This window comes from Stegostoma tigrinum, chromosome 22 (assembly GCF_030684315.1).
Source record: "Stegostoma tigrinum isolate sSteTig4 chromosome 22, sSteTig4.hap1, whole genome shotgun sequence".
NCBI classification, from domain to species: domain Eukaryota; kingdom Metazoa; phylum Chordata; class Chondrichthyes; order Orectolobiformes; family Stegostomatidae; genus Stegostoma; species Stegostoma tigrinum.
The window spans coordinates 33,782,249-33,798,411 of NC_081375.1; the positions used below are offsets into that span (position 1 = coordinate 33,782,249).

Sequence of the window (16,163 nt, forward strand, 5' to 3'; positions counted from 1 at the left end):
ATGTTTAATAATGCCTTTTACATCTTAGTGATAGAATATTAAATGAGAATTTCAATACATAGAGGAATCTGTTCTACATATTGATGGCTACAGGCTTCTGGGGAAAATCATGTGACACAAGAAAACTCAACTCACAGAGAAGCATTATTTTGGCTATTTTTTGAGATCCATAATAATAAACTGAGTGCTGCTTGGTATTACAGAGCCTGAAAACTTGAACATTATGAGAAACAAGACTATTGTTCCTCAGGGTGAATGTCAGAATGCCAGAATGCCAGAAGTGGCATTTTACAACTTCTAGAGACCCTTTTCTCCTGTTGTATAAATTGGTATCATTTCAAGTTTGACGTCATTGCATTTGGCCTGATAAGCGCAAGATAAAAGGCTTCAATAGCAATTCTCTCTTTTCAGCAATTAATAGTGATTTCACTCGAACTTGTAAAATTTACAAGTGTAGACTGTAGATGTCAGTGATCTGCATTTAAGCCACACAGAATCAATGTTCCCTCCAGGATGTTGGATCATCTGCCAACCTGAAAGCTCCCATGCAAACGCATGGATTAGTCTTCAAGTTGCTGCACATTAAAACAAAGACAAAAGTTGAGCAGATTACCCACACGTTACAAAATTGGATGCTTTGATATTAATATAACAGGTAGCTAAGCAGGTGATTTGAGGTTCATTATATCTAACCAACTAAATAATCACAGGAGGATAGGTGTGCTTAATGTGTGAAAGGAGCTGTAAGACTGAGTAGATAATAAACACAAAGGTGTTCTGGTTCCTGTCTCAGATTCAAGCCAATTGATAAATTGATGCTGGTAGTAGAGGATGGCTGTGTAAAAAAGATTAGGAATCAAGAGCTCTTTTCAGACAGAAAATTACAATTACAATTACAGACATTTCAAAGAAAAATGTTTGAAACCAAACATAAATTCTTGGAGGATGAATGTTTAATGTTTCCCCAAAGCTGAAATAATTAAATGGAAAATTGATCTGGTTACGTGAATGCGGGTCATGTCTTTACCAAGATCAAAAAAGACATGGGCTTGGCTATGTTACTTCCTAATAAAAGTGGAATTAGGTACAAAGTATTCTCAGAGCTGGAATCGCAACAACTGGATACTGAGGAAGACTTGAAAATTCTATTAATGTTTATGGACAAGTTTTAGAAGAAAGATTACTTGTTAAATGTACTGGGGTATGGCCAAACCTTTATAAATTTAGAAAGCAGTACGGGTATTCTATTAAAGAATATATAGAGGTATTTAAAAAATGATATGCAAGATTGCAGAAATTCTGTTTGAAGATTCCCGATTCTGTGTTTTCCTTCCAGTTGTTGGACAATGGCAGGTGTCAAACTTGGACAGAATCCTAGGATTAGAGATAATAGGAACTGCAGATGCTGGAGAATCCAAGGTAACAAGGTGTGGAGCTGGATGAACACATAAGGCCCAGCAGCATCTTAGGAGCAGGAAAGCTGACGTTTCAGGCCTAGACCCTTCATCAGAGAGGGGGAGGGGAAGAGGGTTCTGAAATAAATAGGGAGGGGAGGGGAGGCGGATCAAAGCTGGATAGAGGAGAAGATAGGTGGAGAAGAGACAGACAAGTTAAAGAGGTGGGGATGGAGTCAGCAAAGGTGAGTGTAGGTGGGGAGGGGATAGGTCAGTCCGGGGAGGATGGACAAGTCAAGGGGGTGGAATGAGGTTAGTAGGTGGGAAATGGGAGTGTGGCTTGAGGTGGGAGGAGGGGATAGAGGAGAGGAAGAACAGGTTAGGGAGGCAGGGACGAGCTGGGCTGGTTTTGGGATGCGGTGGGGGAAGGGGAGATTTTGAAGCTGGTGAAACCCACATTGATACCATTGGGCTGCAGGGTTCCCTAGCAGAATAGGAGTTGCTGTTCCTGCATTAGTATGGCACTGCAGGAGGCCCATGATGGACATGTCGTCTGAGGAATGGGAGCGGGAGTTCAAATGGTCATGACTGGAAGGTGCAGCTGTTTACTGCGAACTGAGCGTAGGTGTTCTGCAAAGTGGTCCCCAAACCTCTGCTTGGTTTCCCCAATGTAGAGGAAGCCACACTGTGTACAGCGGATGCAGCATACCACATTGAAGGGATGCAGGTCAACATCTGCTTGAAGTGGAAAGTCATCTTGGGACCTGGGATGTGGGTGAGGGAAGTGGTGTGGGGGCAGGTGTAGCACCACCTGGGGTTGGAGGGAAAAGTGCCGGGTTGGTGGGGTTGGAGGGGAGAGTGGAACGGACAAGGGAGTCATGGAGAGAGTGGTCCCTCCGGAAGGCAGACAAGGGTGGGGAGGGAAAAAAACGTCTTTGGTGGTGGGGTCTGATTGTAGATGGCGGAAGTGTCGGAGGATGATGCGTGGGATCCGGAAGTTGGTGGGGTGGTATGTGAGGACGAGGGGGGTTCTGTTTTGGTTGTTATTGCGGGGATAGGGTGCGAGGGATGAGTTGTGGGAAATGCGGGAGACGTGGTTGAAGGTGGTTTTGACCACTGCGGAAGTGAAGTTGTGGTCCTTGAAAGACGAGGACATCTGAGATGTACGGGTATTAACTGGAGTTAGTTTTTCAAGGGGAAAAACACTTTTAAATCTGATATCAGAAGTCTTTAAAATATTCTGGGAAAATGTTTATCCCCAGAGGCCTGGGACATTCAGCAGCAATACAAAAAACAGAGTATTCAATGTTAATGATGACATGAGACCATCTAGATACAGGCCAAAATGAAAAAAAAAAGAGAGAATCATGAAACTTAAAATGCAGCAATGATAGACAGGCTTGGAGAGGACGTTTCTTCTTAGGGGCCAGTCCAGAACTATGAGCACTGTTTTAAAATTTGGGGTCATGCTTTTAAGACAAATCAACAGAAAAATAATCCTCATAATGGGTTATACAACTTTAAATCAGTGAATATTTCAAATGAAAAGTTAGATTAACTTTCGTGCCTAACTAGAAGCAGAAATTATAATAAAATTACAATACGTAAGTCAAAAATGATCAGCCACGATCATATTGAACGGCGGAACAGGTTTGAGAGGCAATATGTTTCTATTTCGTATGTTTGTAACAGCTAGCAGGAATTGGAGAACTATAAACAGAACGATAAATCCCAAGAAAGCTTGGGCTATGACCATTGTTTTAGGTGCCACTTGAAATAGTAGCATACGATGAACTGACCTAAAAGGAAATAACAAGACTTTAAAAATTATGCTCAACATGGAAATTTTAAGTGGTGAAAATAGTGATACTGATCAGGCAGAGAGAATTGCAATAGTTACAAGAAGTTTCAGCCCAGCTATGTTATGCTGCAGACTCACTAATTGTGCTGTTTTGGACAGTGGATGCATGTCTAAGAGTGTGTGGATGGATTGGTTAACATGTTACTTAGATTCTTTAAATTAAAGAAAAAGACCGAAGTTAGGGAAATTGCGAGGTCTCACCATTTTAAGATGACAATATGCAAATCACTAACAATAGTAATGATTCCCTTTAACACAGCTGGGGTAAACCACTTGTCAATGCAGATACTGTATCAAGTGAAATATGCTTATTAGTGAGTAGGCTGTCTACGAAAAAGTTTTGAATGAGACATCAATCCATTGTCACTTGTTGGAAAACCCCATCTGGTTTACTAATGTCTTTACCTGGCCTGGCCTACATGTGACTCCAGACCTACACGTTGACTTTAAACAGCCCTCTAGGCAATTAGGAATGGGCAATAAGTGCTGCCCAGCCAGAGACTCCCTCATCCGATTAATGAATCGACAAAAAAGAAGGATACGAAACATGAAAAGGCAATAGTTTTTAGGAAGTCCTCAGTCCACATTTTAGTGTATACCTTGTTGCAATGCTTCACATGCTAATCTTCCAGATGCCCGAGTATGACAGGGTTCATCATGTTCTTGGTAGGAAAGTACAGTGAATAATTTCCATTGCCTTGGGAAGCCAAGGAATTTAAAAAAGCAGTTAATAGCACCTTAACTGCTGAAACATTGATGCTAGTGGAAGTTATGATAGACGTACATTTGCCTAATATTCCAAAGAAACTCTTATACAAAACACAAGAAATGATTGCCCGTTGAATGTTGTGTGAATAACTACAGTATTTGTGATAACGTACATTCAATGTAGGATGTAGCTGGGAATAAAGGTTGAATGCTGACCTTGCTAAAATCAAAAAGGAAATGTTGGAAACAAAATTTTTCCAAAATAAAGTGGGTTGAAGCAAACACCAGTCATTATCTTACTTCACACAAAAAAGTGTTTAAATACAAACATATGAATAGGAGCAAGAGTTGGCCATTCGTTCCCCAAAGCAGCTCTGCCATTCAACAAAATCATAGCGGATCTGATTGCAACCTCAATTCTGCATTCTTGCCTACCTAGACAACTTTTCACCCCCTTCCTTAAAGTTCTTACTCAAATAAATTATTAGAGATATTTGGAGAGGGATGTTTCTTCTGTGAGGAATTAAGAAGAAACAAAAATAATCAACGTGTTTGGGTCACTTTGCAATCAACTTTTTTTTGTTCAAAGCAAGTTAAGTATGGAAGGCTGATTGCATTGGATGGAATATTAACAAGTACACACTTTTGTTCCCAATCATCCAAGTTGAAGATACAGAATATCAAAAAATAAACAATTATTTTGTATTAGCATTGCTCAAAAAATTATAAATGGATTTAAACATGTGGAAACAAAGATGAAGGGAATCTTCATATTTCAAGTAATTAAGTAGGTGATTTTCAAATTGATTAACCAAAGCAAGAACACGCAGAACTGGTGTGCGGAGGAGCTGCATGGCTGTATAGTTGATAAACTTTACCCACGGTGAGAGTGTCTTGCTTCCTGCCTTACTGAATGGCATGGATCCAACTTGATAATTGAAACTCACCCTACTATATTTAGAAAACAAATAAGCTATCACAAGATTGACACTTAATACAACGTTCATCATCAACTCCTTCAATCTCATTTCCCTATCATATGTACACAGCCATCTTATTATAGTATTCAAACACTTCCTGAGAGTCCTAGCACGTTCCCCTTGCCAAACTTTCTTTCATAATGCAGATAGGACATTTGCCAGAAGGTAAAATTTACCCCCAGAACTCAAGTTTGGGCCTTCCTGTTCTGCTGCCCAAAGTAGCTACCTTCAATCTAGTTAATTTATTTAGTTCTGTCTACAAGAGGTCCCTTCATGAACCGACTACGATTGAAAAGTCCTGGTTGATGAACTCATTACTCATAGCTCCTTCTTCCCAGAGTCTTTTCTCCATTAAATAAATTCAATGCTAATATATTTTCAGAGATCCTGTTATACAAGTAAAACAAAAGAAATGTTTTAGCTTTCAATACTATCCGTTATCACTTTTGTCACCATTACATGTACTTGAGCAAAAGAAAATGTTTATTAAAATTTGATTGCAACCAGTCTTTAAACAGCCTTTAAATCTACAGAGAGTAAAAGTATGCAGTTTAGCAGCCAAGGGAAAGATGAAGTTCATTATTTCTACATTTGTTGGGCAGAGATTTGGATGATAAGTTACTTACTGCAGCCAAAGCTCAAGGTGCGTGCTATGTGGATTCCTAAAACATAAAGCATAAGGATATTAAACCTTTTTAATTGTATTCACAGACCAAGAAATCAGCACTTTACACACCTTTGAAGAAAGTATTTAATTGAAAAGACGCAAAATACTAAAACCAATTAACTACAACTCTAAATTATAAACAAATGCAGTAAATTGCAAGGAGGAAATGTTCGAGTAGATCGAGGTTTGTGGTGATTGAACAAGTTAGTTTGGCTGCCTGGCAACAAAACCAAACTTAGCCTGAACAGTGCGTTCATTCCATCGATAAAGATGTGCAGTAAAACAGCACGATTAACTTATTTTCCAACAGAGTTTACAAAAGATGTGATTTTGAGCAAAATGTAGTTTGGCTCAGGCCTTCTAAAGCAAAGCAAAATGAAAATTTAACTGCATCACAATGTAGCATTCAATAAACTTCAATATGGTGTGTATAAGGGTATTTAAGTGATTGAACCACTTGAGTCCAACACAATGTACAAACTAGAAAGGGTAGGTTATTGGGCATGCTAAGCCTGTTCCATCATTCAATAAGATAATGATTGAACTGTGGTCTCAACTCCACTTTCCTGCCTACCCCTCGTTAACCACAGATCTTGACCAACAAGTGACTCAATCTACCTCTGTCTTAAAAATATTCCATCAGTCCAGCAAAACTTGACCTTCGCTTGGGAAATAAGACAGGACAAGTGACTGAGGCATTAGTAGGGGAGCACTTTGGAGCCAGTGATTAAACTGGATTAGTTTTAAAATAGCAATGGAAAAGGATGGACCTGATCTAAAAGTTAAAAAGGTCTAAATTGGAGGAACGCCGATGTTGACGGTATTAGGCAAGAACTTTCAAAAGTTGACTGGGGGTGGGTATTCACAGCTAAAACTACACAGCTAGAAAGTGGAAAGCCTTCAAACAAAAAAAACAGATATTAAAGAGACCTGAGATGGTATGTTTCTGTAATGGCAAAGAGCAAAGTTTATAGGTGTAAGGAATGCTTTACGACTAGATAAATTGGCAGCAGAGATCAAGTGATGCCCTCGAAGGATGTAAGAGCAGTAGGAGTACACTTACGAGGAAACTCAGGAGGGCAGAAGGGGGACATGAGATAGCTTTGGCAAATAAGGTTAAGGATAATCCAAAAGGATTCTACAAATACACTAAGGACAAAAGAGTAACTAGGGAGAGAATAGGCCACCTATATGTGGAAACGTAGGAGATGGGTGAAATACTAAACAAGTATTTTGCACCAGTGTTTATTGTGGCAAAGGATATAGAAGCTCGAGGACTTGGGGAAATAAATAACAATGTCTTGAAAACTGTCCTTATTACTGGTGGTGGTGATACAAGACCAAGGTGGATAAATCCCTGGGGCTAGGTCAGGCATACCTAGAACTTTTTGGGAAGCTAGCAAAGTGATTCCTGGGCCTCCTGCGAAGATATTTGTACCCCATTGATTGACACAGGTGAGGTCTTGGAAGGCTGGTGATTGGTTAACACAGTAAGTTTTTTTTTAAAAAGAATAGTAGTAAGGAAATGCCTGGGAACTACAGAATGGTGAGCCTGACATCAGTTGCCAAGAAGTTGTTGGAGGGGATTCTGAGGGATAGGACTTAAATGTATTTGGAAAGGCTAGGATTGATTAGGGATAGTCAACATTGATATGTGCATGGGAAATCAGGTCTCATTAACTTGCTTGAGTTTTTTGAAGATGAAGAGGATTGATGAAGGCAGAGCGGTGCACATTGTCTATATCAACTTCAGTAAGGCATTCAACAAGATTCCAAATAGTAGACTGATTAACAAAGATTAGATCTCATGGGATGCTGGAAGAACTAGCCAACTCGATATAAAATTGCCTCCAAGGTAGGAGAAAGAGGGTGTTGATGGAGGGCTGCTTTTCAGACTGGAGGCCCATGGCCAGTGGTGTGCCATAAAGATTGGTGCTGGGTCTATCTGATGTGAATATAGGAAATATAGTTAGTAAGTTTGCAGATGGCATCAAAATTGGTGGCGAAGTGGACATTGAAGGAGGTTACTTCAAAAGTACAACAGTACCTTGATCAGATGGGGCCATGAGCCAAAGAGTGGCAGATGGACTTTAATCTAGATAAACACGAGCTGCAGCAGTTTGGCAGGGCAAATCAGGGCAGGGCTTATACAATTAATGCTAAGATCCTGAGTGGTTTAGATGAACAAAGAAACCTTGGAGTGCGGGATAATAGATCCTTGAAAGTGGAGTCACAGATAAACAGGGTGGTGAAGACAACATTTGGTATCCCTACCTTTATTGGTCAGTGTTGTGGCTGTACAGGACAGTGGTTGGGCCACATTTGGAATACTGCATTCTATTCTGGTGTCCCTGCCATAGGAAGGAATGTTGTGAAACTTGAAAGGGTGCAGAAATGATTTACAAAGACGTTGTCGGGGTTCGAGCATATGAGCTACACGGAGAGGTTGAAGAGGCTGGGGCTGTTTTCCCTGGAGTGGAGACTGCGGGGTGACCTTTTACAGGTTACAAAATCATAAGAACATGGACAGGGTGAATAGACAACACCTTTTTCCCAGGGTAAGGGAGTTTAAAAACTAGAGGGCTTAGGTTTAAGATGAGAGGAGAAAGATTTAAAAGCGACACAAGGGGCAACATTTTCCACAAAGACCATGGTGCATATATGGAATGAGCTGCCAGAGTAGATGGTGGAGGCTGTTATAATTATGAAATTTAAAAGGCGTCTGGATGGGTATATGAAGAGGGAAGGGCTTAGCAGAATATGGGCCAAATGGGACAAGATTAATTGAGGATATCTAGTCGGCATGGACGTGTTGGGCCAAAGGGTCTATTTCCATATTGTACAGCTCTATGACTCTAAGAATCATTCAGCCTTCATCGTTCTCTGCAGAAGCAAGATCCACAGATCATGGCCCTCCAAAAAGAAAACATTTCTTATCTTGCTCCTAATTTGAAATCCCCTTTTTCAACTGCGCTCCTTAATTCTAGTCTCCACCACAACAGGAAACATCCTTTCAGAATCCACCCTCTGATAATGTGTTTCAATAGGATCACCTGTCATCTTTCTAAATACCAGTGAACACAGGTCCAATCTATCCCAACTTTCCTAATAGAGTATCCTCATAGCCTATAAATGAGTCACATGAACATTCTCTGAATTTTCTCAAATGCAATCACGTTGTTTCTTAAATAAGGAATCCAAAACTGTACTCAATATTGTAGATGTCTCACTAATACAACTAGAGCAAAACATCTTGCTGTCCCCACATGCTAACTTGTTGGTGATCCACATACCAGGATACCCAATGCTCTCTGAACCACAGGGTTCTACAATCTCTCCTCATTTTGTAGAGGAAAAAAAGAACACCTTTACTCTGGCTATAATAGTTGAGCATGTGCAAAAGGAATTATTTCATAGCAATGTCGAATCACAAAATTGAAGCCATGCAGTGTAGGACTCCAAGATAGATATTCTCCCTGATCATCATATGTATATTATGTTCAATAAGATGCTGGTCACCAAGGCTACAAATCTCATCATATCATACATTTAAACAATATGACTCCTTTTCATTGTCTCTACCAAAAATTGACAAGTTCTCATTTGCATACAGTAGACTGTACCTGCCAAGTTTTTGCCCACTCAATCTATTTATATCCCTTCACAGACTCCCTTTATATATACTTGTAAGTCCACAGCAAGTATTATTTATACACCACTTCCTAACCATGAGTATGGATACATCCAGACTAATTAATGACCTGTCAGTCACTGTGCATGCTTATTAATGTGACAGAGGTGCCTAGCCTGAATGGTTGGACAGCCTTTGTTCAAGCTTTGGAGAGAAGCATTTAGCTTTTGTCTAGCATTAGTCACATACAAATGAGCAAAGGCCACATGGCAACTTCTATGCCTGAGCCGTTTTACGCTTCGCTGCAACACAGTAAACCAAAAAAATGAACGTCTCTTACACACTTGCAAATTGAACTCTTCACATGTAAATTAACACTTTTTAAAAAATTTAGCAAAACCACACATTTCAGCATTTCTCCCTCAGTAATGGCCCTTCTCTACATTACATACAAATTATCTCACCGCAGACACTAAGAGCTGATAAGTTAGTAAATTTTTGAATGTTTTTCTTCTTTCATTTTGTTTAAGCCGTATTAATTTTAAACACAAAATGACAGTTGAAGGAGAGATATAGTTCATCTGATTACTTCATAGGACGACTGTTATTGTGGGTGTTGTGGTTTTGTGAAGTGAGACAGAATACTTGTAACCACTTACTTTGCCTTAAATTGGCATTTATGAACTGAATTGCACAATACTCAGTCTTGTATGACTGTCAACACCAAAAAAAAATTTGTTCAATCAAGAAATGTTTCACATATTGAAATTATACTCCAAGATGGATTACAGAAGATTGATTAAATTGATGCAACAACTCTCATTACAGCCACCACAGTGCCTGTCAACATAATGCATGCAGTTTATGGATTTAGCAATGGAACAATGAAACACAACAAATGCGATTTGTAATTATATAGCATCCTTATGTAATATATTCCAAGATGCCCCACAGGAGCATTATAAAAGAGAATTACATTCCAAGTCACTTAAGACAACACTAGGACTCACTGCCAAAAGCTGAGCGTAAGAACTAGGTTTTAACAGATCTGATAGGAAAACAAAAGAAGGTACAAAATCAGAGGGGTTTAGGAAGGGAATTCTAGAGCTTTAGGGCTGAGACTGCCAAAGCCCAGCCAATAACAGCCAAGTGATTGAAAATTGGAATGTCCAAGAGGTCAGGTTTAGATGAGAGCAGAGAGAGATTTGTGGAGCTAGAGGAGATCACAGAGGTCGGGAAGAGCAAGATCATGGAGGTATTTGATGCTTAACCATTTTCTGAACTGTAATCTGCAAACTTAAATAAACTGCTTCAAAAGACGGATCTACACAAAGTCTAAAAAACAAATCCTATCATTGATTGCTCAAGGCGACATGAATTCTCGAAGAATATTATTGTAGAAAAGGTTTGCATCACATGGACAGAATCAGAGTCGACATTTCATCCACATTAATCTGCCACCAAAGGATAATGGCTTTTCACACTATTCTAGCAGCTCTGCCAAAATGTTATTTCACAACCCAAAACTACCTTATAAAAACATCAAATGACATTATCTTTTCTCTTTAAAAGCTTGGAAAGGAGAACGTTGAGCAAATATTGCCACTGCTAATATGGAAATATTCAAACGCCGTCAACTCAATCACTAATGCCACAGACACGTTTATCTGATCATACAGTAGCAATGTTAAGCATAGCTTAAAATCCAAGTTATTCAAGTTTACTCAAACAATTAACTAGTAATAAACTTTTTATAGGAAACATTGGAAATTCATGAGCAATAGAATACGATAAAAACTTTTACTCACTGCTCTGAATCTTCACTTTGGTCTCAGTAACTGCTCTCTCTAGCTGCACTTCCTGCTTCTGCTGGTAGTTAATGTGGGGAGAGACTGAATTTTCCACCGGTTTCGCTGGTGTTTCTTGATGCTTTGGTGTTTGAATCTCCACCTTTTTCGGAGATATCTCATTCAGGGATGGTCCAGAACTTTCTGTTCTTCTTGGAATGGATTCAGTAAGCTTGGATCCTGTGGTTTCCAATCTCCTTGAGGAAATCTCCTGAAGTTTTGTTCCAGGAACTTCTGTTCTCCTAGGCACCATTTCTGGAGGCTTGTGGCCTAGCAATTCAGCTCTTTTAAGACCAATCTTTGGTGCACCATGACTTGCAGCATCTACCTGTTTTGAAGACAGATCAATAGAAATTTCTGCTCTTCGAGAAACAGGCTCTGGGTGCTTAGGTCCTGTAATCTCAATTCTTTTGATGGATGACTTTGGAGATTTAGCATTAGGCGCTTCTCCTGGTTTTGAACTTGGATCTGTAAACCTTGACCCCAAATCTTGATATCGGTGTCCAGATGTTGGCGTTGATCTTAGAGGAGTTGGGCCTCGTCTACTGGGAACAGAAGAATTTGGTGTCTGTTCAACTTCCTCAACTTCAAATGATCTCTTCAAAGCTAAAAGAGAGAGAGAAAAAAAATACACCAATTGACTAAACTATTTTTCAGCATACACCGTAGAATTATGATTATTTGGTATCATGTGCAGTCCTGCCAATGTCACTGTAGCTTACAAACTCCAACCAACAGCTGCACCAGGTTCCCGGACAATTGAGGACAAGTAGAATGCATAGTCACCACTCATTTGGAATGGGTGCAATGTTAACCTTTTCAAAGTCCACCCACTTGTGTAGAATTAAAAATTGGAGTGAATGTTGCCAGTTTGGTGACAATTAATACGAAGTTTTAGATTGGGAATTCACACCTATAAAGAAAACAGGTGCATATTAAGGCCATTTCACATAGACTTCCTTCAGCCTTTTGGGAAATGGGATATTCATCACATTCCTCTGGTTGAAAACAAACTCCAAAAAAGTTTCAGGGCTGAAGAGACAAATATGTCAACCTGTTAATGCCTGAATATTTTCTTCTAAATGTGCATTCAAATTCAGCTCAAAGTCTCATGACCGCAAATGCATATTGTTAGTTTCACATCAATATGCCTGTCTGAAGGCGAGGACATTTCCAAAACATGACCCATCACTGTAAGTGAATTAGATTTTGCTGTTTTCACAAAAAAAAGTGCAATAGCACGACTTATTCTGACGTATGGAGAGACTTGTACCAAATGCAAACAGAAGTGGGCCAAAATTTATGATCCTTTTACAGCCCTTCAACTGGGCTACAGATTAGTTACCACTTCCAAACACTCATTACGCTACACAGACAAATGCTTATTATGTCATCACATTTGCAAACTTTTGAAGGTCATGAATTACTATCACTAGAGAAATTAGTGTTGATACATCAATATTTATTCTCCATTACGTTTCTAGTTAAAGTTGAAGGTGTTGGCAGCTACTTCTTACATAAATATATTTCCTTCCTAAGGTTTTCAATACGAATAATGTTTCTAATAGTCTGCTCCAAATATTCAAATTGACTATTTGGAAAAGAAAGCAAAATTACACTTATTGCAGAAAGGAACAGAAAATAATTTTTTTTAAAATGTGAAATCTTCTAATTTGGTGGACATTTTTTCCCCAAGGTTACAGGCCCCAAAAGCCTTAAAACACAGCAAAAAATTCTATGACACCCAGAAGCATGGCAAAGATCAAGTTTCACCAGATTCCTTTCTTTATCAAGAGTTCCCTGGTTATTGTAGCAGGGGCAGAACATCTGTTGGGCCTTAACAAAGCTAACGGCAGCCAGAACACTAGAACATCCTCTGCTGGGTATTCCTACACCCCGTAGGTTCAGTTCAGATTGTTACTTCTGTAGAAACTCAGACAGTCAAATGGTAATCTCTGCAGAATGGACAGCATTTCCATGAGCATTCCCCAGTCTGACATATGAAAACCAGAAATAAAAGAGCTGGCCTGATGGAGACCATGTCATCCGTGTTGGTTGTTGTAACAACCCATCTGGTTAACTTGTTATTTACTGAAGGATAATTACAACGCTTACCTGGTCTGGCCTATGTGACTCCACTCACATAATAATGTGGTCGACTCTTACCTCCCCTCTGGGTAGTGGTAAGGGATGGATAATAAATGCTTGCCTAACCAGTGACACTCACATCTACACACTATTCTCTTTATTAAAAAAAAAACTCTTTTTTAAAACAAAGAAATTTTGAACAGATCAGCCTCTTTACACAGGTGCCGTGAGACTGCAGCCAAAGGAATTGAAAGTGGGTCATCATTTCTCAGGGAAAAAGGGGAAGTCAGTAACCTGGTAGACCAAAGGCCTCCACAGAAAGTGGCACTTTTACAGCTTACCTCTCATCCCCTGTAAGCTCCAGTGCTGAAGGATCCCTCAAATAAACACCGAATAAAAGTTTCAGCTTCAGAACATAAAGTAGAAAAAAAGGTGCAAGTTTTCAAATGGCCATGTCAATGTCATTTGGCTTATTCAAATGGAACTTTCAAGGGAACCCTGAGCTCAAAATTATATCTATACTTCCAGGTGACATCACATATTGCAAAATTCCAAGGGTGTTATCAGCAATAACTTCACATATGGTCATCTCTGCATGAGCATTCATGTGCAGACTGCAATTCCACCAAATTACTACATTTCAAAGTTAACAATTATGCTGGCACTGGAGCGGTAGGGATAGGGGGTTCAAAATCAGTAAAGGTCAAATTAAACTGCATGATAACCTTGAAATAAGGGTTGTAGCTGTGCTCAATTTCTAACTGACATGGTGGAATATTTGATTAAAGAAAACGTTTAGGTCAGTTAGTTCAGTAACAATAACAACCTGTATAAACATATGTGATAGTTACACAGAGCAAAGAAATAAAGAACAAAGTGAAGTTATGGAAATTTATTTGACATACCCAACACACTTTGGTAAAGTGGCTAAATACAGGCAAACTAAGATCAACATCAGATAGAAGTTCCACATAAGAAGCTGTTTTGATTCCCAAAAACAGACCTGTAAAAATTGTATGGGATGAGAGAATCAAACCTGCAAAGGTGACCACGTCAAACAGAGAAGTCAATCACTGCAAAATTCTGGTTGAAGACAAGGCTGTGGAATAAGGACATTCACTTGGAAGGGAAAGTGGAGGAAATTTTGTGGAGTTCTAGAAGATTTGTCAGCACATCGAGTATAGGAGTTGGGAGTTAATATAGCGACTGTACAGGACACTGGTGAGGCTATTTTTGGAATACTGCATTCCATTCTGGTCTCCCTGCTATAGCAAAGACATTGTGAAACTTGAAAAGGATTCAGAAAAGATTTTCAAGGACGTTGCCAGGGTTGAAGTATTTGATCCATCTGGAGAGGCTGAATAGACTGGGGCTGTTTTCCCCGGAGTGTCGGAGGATGCGGAGTGATCATATGGAAGTTTATAACATCATGGAGGAACATGGATAAAGCAGACATCCAAGGTCTTTTTCCCCCCCAAGGTAGGGAGTCCAAAACTAGAAGGCACGGGTTTAAGGTGACAGCAGAAAGGTTTAAGAGGCAAATTCTTCATGCAGAGGGTGGTGCCTGTATGGAATTAGCTGGTAGAGGAAATGGTAGAGGCTAGAACAACATTTAAAAGGAATCTGGATGGATACATGCATAGGGAGAGTTTGAGAGAGATATGGACAAATGCTGGCAAATTAGACGAGAATAACTTAGGATATTTGGTTGGCATGGAGAAGTTGGGCCAAAGGGTTTGTTTCTGTGTCATACTTCTCTACGACTCTGTAGATTTTTAAAGAGCCCAAGGCTGGTTTGTTGTACTAAAAGTGCATTTACAAAGAGTCAAACAGTGATGTCTGGGTGAGGGTGAGAAGAGAAAATTCCGTGAAATTACCAAGGAACAGTCATGGAGACATTATAAATGGTCTGACAGAAAAAAAGTTAATATTTATACTAACACAGTCAGTAAGCCTACAAGATCACCGTGGGTTAATACATGTTAGCATGGATGAGAAGGAGGCTATAAACCAGGGAGGTTGTCGCAGTAAACATGAGGAGGTAGTTTGATCATTGGTGGAAGTAGCACTTCTCCCAGATGAGGTGGTAGTTGTCCGCATGAACATCATAAAAATATCAGTCTGAATCGAGGACAGTGCATCTAACTATTAAAGATGGGAGCTTTTTGTCTTCAAGTGAGAACATTTTACTAAATTGCAGCATTATATTATTTGCTCCAGTAATACCCTGAAATCCATCAATAATTATTCTGCCATTATATGATCAGTCAGTCCAAACATCCCCAATGCAATGATACTATCAAACAGATAGGACAAGATTTCTGAATAAAACATTGAAATGTGACAACAATCATATCTTTTACTCGCAGATCACTGAACCTTTTCTTGCTGGGGACTTTGTTCATTTAAGCAGAATCGTTGCTAGTAGCACCATATACAGGCTGGCCCATATAACGCTGGAATGGGTCTTAAGTGCTTAAAAAGAAGCTTAAAAGAATGAAAACAGTCAGTCATCAAGTAATCATGAGGGTTAGGGTCTTGGTGAACCAAATAACAAGACCCACAGTTAGGAGGACTCAGCCAGTAATTGAGCCAAAACAGCAAGAATGCAGTATAACTGGTGGGAGAAGGGAGGGTGGGAGCAGCCACTGCATTTATCACAGTACTGTTGAGGAGTCTCCCAATAGGTCAGCAGAGATTGATGGTATCCTCGGTAGTCCAGATGGTAATTCTGGCTGATGAAGGATACATCTTGACATCCACTGCAAGCAAAGCACCCCTCCCAGGGAACATGAGTATTGGAAGCATTATGGAATGTTCATAAATATAATGAGATGAGGAGTCTGGGCCCAGCCTAGATTAAGGCTTTTTGAGAAGCTCTTAAACTTTAAATTACAAGATCCAATGCCCATTGAACCAAAGCAGAACATTTGGCGAGTAGAGGATCTCAGGAACTTCTCTCTTGGGTCAGGCTGCATCTGACCAGG

At 39.7% G+C, this 16,163-nt stretch overlaps 1 protein-coding gene across 7 annotated transcripts in view; it reads right to left on the reverse strand.

Annotated features, from left to right (window-relative positions):
* The window catches only part of LOC125463594 (septin-9-like), a 258,165-nt gene that overhangs the window by 113,710 nt on the left and 128,292 nt on the right, over positions 1–16,163 (reverse strand). For 6 of the 7 annotated variants that reach the window (XM_048555035.2, XM_048555034.2, XM_048555039.2 and 3 more), the window contains 2 exons: positions 11,050–11,694; positions 5,570–5,605 (listed from right to left, as the gene is read on the reverse strand). In XM_048555035.2, coding sequence (XP_048410992.1) covers positions 5,570–5,605; positions 11,050–11,694 — 681 coding nt within the window. The remainder of the gene's footprint in view (positions 1–5,569; positions 5,606–11,049; positions 11,695–16,163) is intronic. The other variant, XM_048555038.2, reaches the window with a different exon arrangement.